The following is a 12,075-nucleotide window of genomic DNA, read 5'->3' on the forward strand; positions in this document are numbered from 1 at the left end:
GGCACAGCAATCCTTGCAATCAAGTTTATTGAAATCGATTGAGCAATCTCACGCAATCAACAGCAAACGTGACAAAGTTATCAATTAATTAAAACTCTGTAATTAAGTCTAATGAACAGATGAGAATGGAGGAGTAGACTTTACTGACTTTAAAGTAAAATATTCTGTAATGAGATTCAGAATACTTCTACAAAAAGGGGGGGGGGGGGCAAAAATGAAAATTAAATATATACTTATAGACTTTTTAAACTCACCTGTAATAACACTTGGAAAGGGGTTTGTTACAACAGAAAAGGATGAGGATGCCCCACCAAAAGGTGTCATCAGAGATGATCCTCCAAATGGTGTCATGGAATGACTGTTATAGTTAGAAATTGGTCCCTTAGAGGCTGGTGACTGACTTAATTGTGTGGGATCTGGTCCATAATGTCCAACATGTACACTTATAGAATCTGGAGCATTTTCAGGTCTGTATTTTATAGTTGGACCCTCGTCCTCTTTACTCTTGATGCAACCCATTGTCACGTCTGGGGGAGGAAGAAAATGGCTTGTAAATTTGGATTACAATTTATGGATGTGTGAAAAGTGTCAGTCAGTAATTTGACATTAAATACAACAATGAGTAAAAGAAAAACAAAACAAAAAGCACATTGACAAATATCAGAGATCCCAGTCATTCTTACATGTATTCAGGAAGAATTATAATTTAGCTAAACTGCGTGTGCATGTGTCAGGAACAGATGGCACAGCAAGATTTTTTTTTCTTTTTCTTTTTCTTTTTTTTAAATCTTTGCAATATCCACACGTCTCTCATTGCAAAGGTACAATCCTGCATCCTCAGTTCTCTAAAATGAAAGGCTGTAAATCTCCTATCTATTAATTAAACATTTAAACCCCCTGTGTAAATAGTTGTTTACTGGTTAAACTATCACTGAAAACATGGTCTTGATTTGGCATTTACAGTCATCTTTATATGTTCATTGTTTTAAGTGTAGTTTTCAAGGACAGCGGTTAAATGAATTAAGATGCTACAGTATAAATAACGTAACTTTCTGAAAAATGTAAAAATCAATGCAAGACCACCACAAACAGGGCAGTAAACACTTTATATATTAAAAAAACAAAAAACAAAACAAAAAAAACTTAAATGTATTAATTATTTTTGCTTGCTGCTTAAAAGCTTAACCCTTTATAGCCTTTCCACAATACAATACAGTGACAGCTTTGTAAAATGAATGCCACAAAAGAGCAGTTTTCAAAAACAATACAGCTTGACCATTGGTGAATTAGATCGTTATCATCCACAAACTACAGTCACATAACCAAATGTATGTCATTCATATTAAGTTATGTGTAAAAGTGAAGAGTAACTTTGATTTAGTCTGCATCTCAAGTTTGCTGAAAAGCCATTGAAAAAGCATTGGCTACTTTACAATAACTCTCCTGTAATTAATTAAACTTGCTCCCCATTTAGTAAACCATTCTGTGTATGCTAAAACCAGCATAGACATTAATTTCCCACCATGGCTGTAAATTCAAAATTAGAGCAATTAGTAACATGGAAAAGTTTACAAATATAATCCACTACATGTAAAATATTATATATGTTAGTGCAACATAGAAAAAAAGCAGGGTAACTCTATATACCCCAGAATTAAAATCGCATCTCCTTTAGAAATTTGCCCCAGGGAACACAACAGGTAAAGCAATGCAAAGTTACTGAATCTCAGACTAATGCATTGCTGAACTCCGGACCTAAAACGCAGACCTTGTCTGTGATAGAAAAAATTGACTTCAGTACAATCAGTTAGGCCAATTTATCTTAAGCTGTGTTCACACCGGGTCAGTTTAGAGGGTTTGTCTGCACTCAATAGGTTTGGTGTGAAGTGTGAACAACAAAGGCTGCTTGGAAAACGAACCGTACCGAGTTCACCTAAAGAGGTGGTCTTGGGCCGTTTGGCAAACGCACAGAGTCTGGTTTGCCTGCTAAAACTCAATGTGAACAACTGCTGGACTTGGTCCTTTTGCACAAGGAAAACAAACTGTACAAGGCAACCAGACTCAGAAGTAACACGTAGTTTATTTCATATTCTGAGGAAACAAGCAGAGGAAAAACAAAATTGTCCTACATTTTTCATCCCGGTCAGAAACAGTAAAATTGTTAAATCTTCCTGGTTTTGCGATTGTATCATTTATTTGATCTTTTGATCATGTGTCAGTCACAAGTTTAAGTGGCAATACTAACAGCCGATTTATTTTTCTTTGTCTTTTTGTACATTTAACACGTTTTGAGATGACAATATAAAGAACATAGAGAGTCATTATCATTTGAAAACAATTCCTTTGTTATTATATACTGTTATTTTAACAGCTTCAGTGTTGCTATGGAGTCAGGGGATTGAAGAACAAAACACTTTTTTTTTACTATGCAAATCTGGTACTCTCTTTACATGGACAGTGCAAGAAACTAAAGCGCTCATAGAAACTTGGTCAGACACCAAAAGCCAAGTCGAACTGGAAAAAAACGATTACTTTGTTCAATGCCTATAGTAGAAGAACACTGCAGTGTAACTGAATAGTGCAGTATTGAACAAATATATTTATTAAATTAACAAAGTGCCCCTCCCCACCAAAAAAAAACCAAACAAAACAAAATCACGAATCTAAAACATGCTATTAAAAACTGAAGCAATACTTCAATAACTGCCATCTTTCAAGATACCTTGCAGGATACTGAAATCGTTCGGTTCACACACCACAGAAATTGAACGAGTGCACTTGCAAACTGCATTATGAACACAAATGAACTCAGTCCTGAAAAAAATGAAAACTGACCAAAGCAAACTTTAAATTTGCATCCAAATGAACGCAGTCTCTTTGATTGCAGGTAAGTGTGAACAGCAAGCAGATTGATACATTGTTTCAAACTAAACAAACCAGACTGTTTCAAAACGGACCCAGTAAATGCAGCCTTAAATGAATAAGTAAATAAGTACTGTAGTTTTACTGAACTGTACTAAAGCCTTTCTGAGTTACTCCTGTGAGAGGGAAAGGGCAAAACAATCTTCATTCCGACAGCTTTGACCTTTTAAGGTACACAGCAACGGAGCTGCTTCTCTGACAGATTAATAGATGGGCTTAATGTTCCACTTCTATTCTAATCTTCAGATCTAATCTTCTTCTTCAAGAGGATAACAACACTATTAGAGACTGAACGAGTAACTCGTGCACTCTTACTGTGCCACACTCACTGGAGGCAAATCTGATGGAGAGAGCTAACACAAATTTCATTTCAGATAAAATGGCTTGTAAACATGAAAATTTATACTGTCTTTACCCCTGGGGGATTAGGGTTTGGCCTTTATCATCTGGTGTACTGCTATATTATGCTGGAACAATAACGATTTTTAAAAATCGTTCCAGTTCAAATGAGTAGAGGTGGTCGCACTACAATGATAATGATCATTGTAAACAATAATGGCAGCTATCGTTTCGATCGCTTTCAGAGCAATTTTTTTCCTGCTACAACTATACGATAAATGTTCCTGGCCAATCAGAGCTGTATTAAATATGACCTCACCACCTACCTGGTGTTAGTTCATATTATTTAAACACGATAAACATTAAATACAGGATATATCACGTCGGAAAACTGGTTCTAGTATACATCAAGTAATCTTTTTTTATGTGTTATAAATTATTTGATAAACAATCATTAATGTATAATTATTAGCACAAGCATGATGTATAAACCTACATGCTCCATAAAAGACATGTAGGTCTGCATATTGTAGTTGCTTTTTTTGCTTTAAATAATAATCATCATCAGTAAAACTATATACATAATTTATGGAGTATCGTCTATCGTCGTATTCAGTAAGGTGTAATGAGCGATACATACCATGTTCTTATTTTATGTTGTAATTTTCAGCACTAGACTATACCAACGAGCGTGTGGGATTCCCCTAACTCCTCCCTACTCTGTAGTGTTCTGTGTACCCACACTCGTCTTCTCTGTCTCCTAAGCCTTCTGTTGATCTAATACAGGGGTTTTCAACCTTTTTTTTAAACTGTGCCCCTTCTGTTGGGAGGTTTTAGCTGAAGTACCCGTTACAATTTTCACTAACTGAATGGTTCCACAGTTGCAGAAAAGGCAGAATAATCTGGTTAACACCTTTCTTTTTTCCCCTGTTTAATTAATATATAATTTTACACAAGTCTGAGACTGACAAATTGCTGAGACAGAAACCTAAACACTAGACTTCATTCTTAAAACTTAATTACATTTCTTTGGATGTAAAGAATTAAGACAGTATTTAGGAATCTTTGTAAAAACTCATATTCACATTCTATTGGGCATTAGAAATACAAAATACTCTACACTGTAAATGTTTATTACCTTACTATTTACTTCCCACCTCAGCAGAACTACGTGTGCTGTTTAAAATGTTTACAGTATCAAAAACATTAACCTCAAGATAAAACTGTAATTACTAACAATACACTTTTTTTTTTTTTAATTAAAGCTAGCATAAAAATGATCCACAGGGACTCTGTGTAACTTTGTCGCTTTGCACTCTCACTCATGTGTTTTCCTTCGGTTTTCTATTGCTAGCAAGAAATGTATCAAAAAACAGACAACATATTCACCAGCCGCTACTACTGTTAATAAAATGTAGCCGTGCTAATAAACAAAGAACGTTAAATTATGAGTATTGTGATGACTATGTCTCTTTACCAGAGCATTTATACTTTTAAAACGGAGAAACACTGCGCTTACGACAAGCTGAAAACAGCAACGATAACAATACGTAACACAATTTTTGTTCCTGGGTAGTAAGTGTTATTTCCTAATTGCTTATGCCTCAAAAGTATAGAAAATTGCTATTATTCCATACAAACTTTGCTTTTGTGACCAGGACAGTGATATTTTGAAATATCACTATTTCCAATGGGAAAACGGGCAAATGTGTGTCTTTTCGTTCACATAAAGTCAGAAAAAAACAACATATGAATTCAAATTAACATGTATTTATACTAAAATAATACAAAAATGACTACAAAAGATTTAGATTTAGAAGAGAGTAGTTTTTCGAGATTGACGATTATACTGTAAATACAGTATAATCATAAATCTCAAAAAACTACTCACTTCTAAATCAATACTCAATATTTTTATTTGAGTGTTTGTATCCCCCAGTTGAAAACCCGATATAATTCAACAGAAGTATTTTTTAATATTCCTCATGAAGTAACTTAAAAAAATGATAGTGATTAAGTAGATTCAAGAAAATGCAGAGAGTCCTTTTCTTCAATCAGTTGTTAGGTTTATTGAAATATGCAGGGAGTCTGGTCCCAGGTACAGGACAAACAGAATACTCATCATTACAATGTTTGCATGACATTAAATACCCTTCTGTATAGATGGTCCACCTCCCCTTTCTCTGACACTTAACCAATTGCAAAGGTAATTTAATTTATTGTGTGAGTGTGTGTGTCTGTGTGTGTAGGCTAGTGTGACACCCTCTGAACTGAGTGCATTCTTCACACTCCTGGAGACAAAAGGTCCATACATCTGCCTTTTGTTATCTTCTTGGGACCCCCTTTGATCCCAGTGGCATTATCTCTTTCGATCTCTCTGAAGTCTTTAAAGCCTCTCCCCTTCTAGTCCACAGCATTGTTATCTCGTTAGTTTGCAGTCAATGTTGGGCAGTTTGTAGACGCAACGTCTCTATCAATGGTTAGCAGTACATGCAATTTGAACCAAACAGTCTGCTATCTGCAATATTAGTCTCTTTTCAGAAAAGAACACCAGTATAGCTCTGCCAGTCCACATGCGTAGCAAACTCCTAATCAGTTCTAAATGCCACTCATCTTGCAGGAAATAAAAGTGGGTGTGTACTAAAAAGTTGATTGGCATTTGCTGTACAATATATTAGAGCCCTTTTTCGTTCTGGTGTGACCGCTCCATAAACGGTTTATGGTTATCGTTTATTGTTCCAAGTGTGACCAGGGCTTTAATCATGTTAACACTGTATGAAAATATGCTCCACTTACATATAACAACCAAGTGTATGCTTGGGACTTTACAAATTTCATACAGTTGTAGGGCTCTAAATTGGTAAAATAACCAGTTCTTCCACTCCTCCTTAGCAGCCACAGGTGTTTTATTTATTTATTTATTTATTTTTACACTGAGCGACTTCGTAGGCAGGGGATAGCTGTGCACAGAGGCTGCGAGATCTCTTACTGGGAAATTAAACCTCCGCACCAGCAATGCGGTCAAATGCATTCCCACTGGGCAGCCCGCCAGCTTGGCAAACAGCAGCCTGGATGTACAGTAGCTCCCTGTGCTGAAGACACTGCCTTTTACCGCTACACCATGGGACCTTTTTGTTCATGGCCAAAATTGCCTTCAGTTCAATAAATTTGTAGAGGATACCAAGACTGCTAAACTTTAAGTCAAGGCTAAAGTGTTGTGTAATTTTGCTCAGGATTCATAAAGCTAATTATTACTCACAAAAAGAAACACAGTTTAACTTAACAATAAATATTTGTTTAGTCTTACTTTTATTCTGTGCTGGTCCTCTGTGTCTTTTTTTTTATTTTAAGGTGAGGGACAACACAATTAAACTAAAATTTGTTGCCTGCACTTTGTAATTAAAACAGACGATACATTATAGCAGCACCTCACGTGAGAGTGACTTTGAAAAATTTGAAGTATTTTAAATTAGTTATTTAAAAAATTAAAATTATACTGATTCTGTGCCAATTGTATTTCGATTAAAAAATAAGGCTAAGTAAAATTAATCCCAACAACAGCAAATCTAAAGTCAGATTCACAAAGAACAAAGGTACCGCAAGCATAATAAACAAGTTTTGTACATGATAAAAAAAAAAAAAAAAAAAAAAAGAAGAACAAGAATCAAGGAGGAGTCAATCCAAAACTTGCCTATGGTGAGACTGTTGCTGCCTTTTCCATAGCGGATACCTTGTGTTTTTAAGAAATAAACCCATAATGTTCATCCTAAGCAATACTGTGGGCACGGACTCCATATTTGCAAGGTTGTAAGCAGATAGTGCCACGGTCCATTGCTTGGCTAGGAACTGTAACCAAACTATTTTAATAATGTTTGTATGCATTAAGACCAACTAAACATGAAACTGTACTTTAGTGTGGACCCTTTGAGCTGGATTAATTAAAACATTATTTTTTTAGTACAGTTCTTGAAATCGGTTATGTAGTGTGGACAGGGCCTAAAACATCTAAGTGGGCAGTGAAAGACCCAGTTAAAATGCTAGCATCATGAAGCTGCACGTTGCTCAGAATATTAAGTATTTCAGCGTTATCCTTGATAGAAATTAAGGATAAGTTCAATTACTTTTTCTACAGGTCTACAGTAATATTTAAATTAGAAGTCAAAATACTGAGGGCGCTTGGTTTACAGTATGTCCCTTACAATAAAACACCTCTTGTACAATGCCCAAAAAACAATACAAATGTAAATTAATATTATATAAAAACACCCCTGGACAGGGAGCAGTGGTCTGCTGTATGAACTGGAGTTATTTTTCCTGGTCAGCATTAGCAGTCTGACATTTGAGTGGAGCTATTTTCCTAGACCTCTTGATAGTCGAAAGATCTGCATCAGATGGGCAACAATACAGTATTATCAACATAATAAAAGCAACATACTACCTACTGGTTATAACTAAAGTCAAAATGCAAAACAGACTGTGAGAACCTGAATCATTTCAAAAGAATTTCAAATACAAGCTAACAGTAAGATGTAGTTTTTCACCCTGTTAGTTAATGCGTATTGGTGGAGCCCATCATGCTATTGAAAGGATGCTCCAGAGGCAGTTTTGATTGAAAAACAATACTGACAATTGTTTAATTATAGCAAATTTAAACCGAGCTGTTCCTTGCAAAATGTAGTTCCACCAGCCATTCTTCTCAGCTATGCTTTTGTTCTATCCATAAATTCCATTGGATGTTGTGTACTTAATCTGAGATTTTTTGCAACTATGACATAAAACTCCCCAAGCAAAGAAGATGAAGGTTTAAGGTAAGCTTTAAGGTTATTGTACATCAAACCTGACAAATGACACAGGTCTTCCCACCAGTTCAAGATACTACAGGTGGTGGAAGCGTCTCCTGAACGAGAACATTTAGAAATGCCTCAAAGCTGCATCAACAACAAACACAAACGTGTCTTAATTTGCATAGCATCAGTTTGAAATAAAACATTTGTACAATACTTAGTCCTGTTATTAATCAAGAAGTAGGCGCAATACCGCAAAGAACTATTGCACATAATCTACTGTATTTTTCTAATAAAATTAGAAAACCTGTAAATCCAACACAGCCACCATTTACTGAAAAAAAATATAACTTTTCCAAAATCCTACTTTCTTTCTAAACCAGCAGCATTTCCCCCTGTATGTCAGGTGCATAAAATACAGTATTCTCCCTATATAACACTGTAGTCGGGAGTCATTAAGAGATATATGGTATATGTGTTCCGCCTTATTACAAGAATACTAGTGTTAGTGTAATGGCATTATGGGGCACATGGGAGCCATGACCGTACTGCCTTATAACCTGCTCTAAAATAGAAAAGGGCTGCCTTATGAAAGGCGGAGCACTGTATGCCAAACTGTACAACAAACAGCTACTGTAAAGAGTACTGACATTTTCTCTCTCCTTACACTGTAACAAAGTTCCCTAGAGGAGCTGCTCTGCTGGACCAGTGGCATCTGCTGTAAGTTCTGCTGGGAAAGCAATGGTTTGTACCCTTCTATAACATTTGGAAAGGGGATAAAAACAAAGTTTATTAGAAATGATGATTTGTTAAGAACAACTTTGACTGGTTTTACACCAAGACATTTCGTTTCAATGGTGGAATATGCCAACGACGGCACCCTATAGCCTCCACTGTCAAAAATGAGGCTTCCTTCCTTTCTCAATTGTTATGCCACAATTTATAGTCTGGAATACAAGGCAAGACAACTGACGCTGCGATGAACCGAAAGACCATGTATTGATGAATGCACACATTGAGCCTGTCAGGAATGCATTCCAAGACAGCTTTATGCTTTTATTGTGAAAAACTCAGAACAGCCAAAAGCTGCTGTTGCTGTTTTTTTTTTTTTTTTTTTTCCTATTTGTTTTATAGCATAGTGTCAGCAATTTGAAAACACTTCCTGCAGTGACTCAAATAAAATGCGTACTTTGCTCCTTAAGCAATCCTGTAATACAGGTTCAGTTATCTTTGTTTAAGAAACAACCTTATGGAAAGAACACCCATTGACTTCAGGTCACTCCCAACCTCGAGTACAGCCCTCACCTGCCTGGTAAACTACTGTTAATATGTAATGAACTATTCTGACGTTAAAGAAAAAATCAATCATGAAAAAAAAAATTGACTGTTTAAAACAGGGGTGGCCAGTCAGTTCAGGATGGCCATTCCACTCCACATTTAATAATGAACTACTTTTGGTTGGAACTTATTTTGTTAAATTAAACAACTTGGAAGAGAAGAAATGAAACAGCTAGGACTGGAACGGCCAACTTCAGGCACCCCTGATCAGAATTATCTTCTAGACTTCTACAATTCAGTTTTCAGAAATGTGCGTGTCTCTCTAGAAATATAGCCAGAGCGTCTTTCTAGCAACAGAATGAACACAGGAAAAATAAATAAATAAAAACTACTTGTCTGACAGGCAAAGTATATTGTCCCTTGCACGAATCGTGCTGCCCCGGGCATCAGGTGATACGAATTGCACACCCATGTTATTGCAATAACAGCCTGATTTTCTAAAGGTGCAGAGGGAAAAGCAGGTCGCAAACACCTTTGCGAATCCAGATAGGTTGCAAAATGTGTTTTCAAAAGTATTTTAGGCTTTGTGCTTTTTTGAAAATACTCATTTCAGCTTGTTAAGCAAATGAAATTCATAACTGGTTCTATTCTGCAAATAACACCTTATATTTGCAAAACACCAAAATACACTTAAAACATACCCCCTTCTCATGTCTTATTTAAACTGTGACTGTTGAGCTGTAATCTACATTGGAGAATATCGAAGCGCTTCCCAGATATCGCTAGTGCAAAATTAGGCATCGCCCCAGCCTTAAAATTCTGTTTGAGGATGACATTGTCAGTCTATTTTAAGATTCATTTTGATTACTCTACAGCAGAGCTACTCAACCGTTGTCCTGGAGAGCAGCCCTCAGCAGTGTTTGCGACCTGCTTTTCCCTCTGCACCTTTAGAAAATCAGGCTGTTATTGCAATAACATGGGTGTGCAATTCGTATCACCTGATGCCCGGGGCAGCACGATTCGTGCAAGGGACAATATACTTTGCCTGTCAGACAAGTAGTTTTTATTTATTTATTTTTCCTATGTTCATTCTGTTGCTAGAAAGACGCTATATTTCTAGAGAGACATGCACATTTCTGAAAACTGAATTGTAGAAGTCTAGCAGCACCAAAGCACAAACATTTTAAAAAGTGTTTAATGTCCCACCCCTACCTCTTCAGATTGGCTAACTGTGGAAGAAGCTGATCTTCTACTGGTTACAAAGAAACCCCAAAATGGCTGCCTGAGAGCCTCTGGCATGGCAGACTAATCGTTTGCTTTCTTAATACGTGAACCTGACATTTAAATGCAACAATTTAGTAAAGTTACACAGTTTCTAGATTTGAACAGAAGCATTATTAGTTATTTATTGGACATGCATAATCCATTGATTTGTGAAACTATTAAAACATGAAGACTGACAAATATGTTTATAATGATATAAATGAAATACTTATGACACTATCTGTACAATGTTATTTTAAAATAGACTAAAACATGGCAATGTGTTTATATATTAATTTATGTATTTATTTTTCAGTGAGTAGGGCAGGGAAAGAATGTTACCACCCCCCTCAAAAATATAAAATAAATCAGGGTATGAAACCAGGATCACCCTGCTGCAGCAGTGTTCCAGTTAGACATCATGTGACAAGATGTTAGATGAGGAAAAATAGCTGTAAAATGTTGTACCTTTTTTTTTTTTTTTTATAAACAGGCTATATAATAAACAAAAGAAAAAAACATGGCATTTGCACAATATTGCATATTGCATGCAGTTCAGTACATAATACAGAGAAACTTGACTGGTTAAACACAAGTCCTTAAAGAATCTGGGGTTCAGCAGTTACATAACTGAAAACTTCAAGAAAAATCCACAAAACAGAAGCAATCGTTGGCAATGACTTTGTATCTGTGATGCAACAAACTAAAACACCTGTACATCAGGAGCTGGATTCAGCATATAGAGAACAAGTGGGGGTGTGAGGCAGAAGCTATTTTTATATTCGATTAACTACCAGGTATTGCTTATTATAGTTGTACTTTTGCTCTAGCAAATGTGTTCCAAACTGAACTGAAATGAACACACAAAGTATGTTATAAATTTGTTGAGGTGAGCTCACAGGGAACCTTTTGGTGTATCTTGAATAATTTATTGAACCCATCAAGCTGAAGGCTACAGCCACCCCTGTTAATCACCCCTGTTAATCACGCCTGTTAATCACTAATTGATGGATTGTGTTCACTGTTAAATAAAACCAAAATCCTGCAACGTCAAGGGGGCAAGTAGATTTTTTAATTTTCAAAAATGCACACCCCTGATTTTTTTTTTTTTTTTTAATATGAAAAATGCCTATACGATAATCGAATATGAAATTAGGGTGCTGACTGCACCACCAATATATATATATGTCCCAAACACAAAACAAGGTAACCAACACTGATGCCAAAATGGGAGGCAGTGGGCATTGTGTGGCAGAAAACAAGGCTTGTTTGAATCCAACAAAGTACCAGCTTAGCCTGACTTTTCAACTCTCTTTTAAAAATGAAATTGATACCTTTTAAGCCATTTGCGTATCTCAAACACAACTGAGAAAAGCACAAATAGTAAAAATGATTAAATTGTTTCTGTGAAAACTTGATGGGCTTTTAAAATCATGTCTTACTTATTCATTTAAAAGCAGAAGCGACTCGTCTTTGTTAATGTAAATAG

General features: G+C 36.0%; 1 protein-coding gene across 1 annotated transcript in view; it reads right to left on the minus strand.

The window, feature by feature from the left end:
* The window catches only part of LOC121313155 (tyrosine-protein kinase Yes-like), a 53,170-nt gene that overhangs the window by 18,119 nt on the left and 22,976 nt on the right, over positions 1 to 12,075 (minus strand). The window contains exon 2 of the mRNA XM_041245379.1: positions 255 to 527. Within this exon, the coding sequence (XP_041101313.1) occupies positions 255 to 519 (265 nt within the window). The 5' untranslated portion in view covers positions 520 to 527. The remainder of the gene's footprint in view (positions 1 to 254; positions 528 to 12,075) is intronic.

Source organism: Polyodon spathula, chromosome 3, assembly GCF_017654505.1.
Source record: "Polyodon spathula isolate WHYD16114869_AA chromosome 3, ASM1765450v1, whole genome shotgun sequence".
NCBI classification, from domain to species: domain Eukaryota; kingdom Metazoa; phylum Chordata; class Actinopteri; order Acipenseriformes; family Polyodontidae; genus Polyodon; species Polyodon spathula.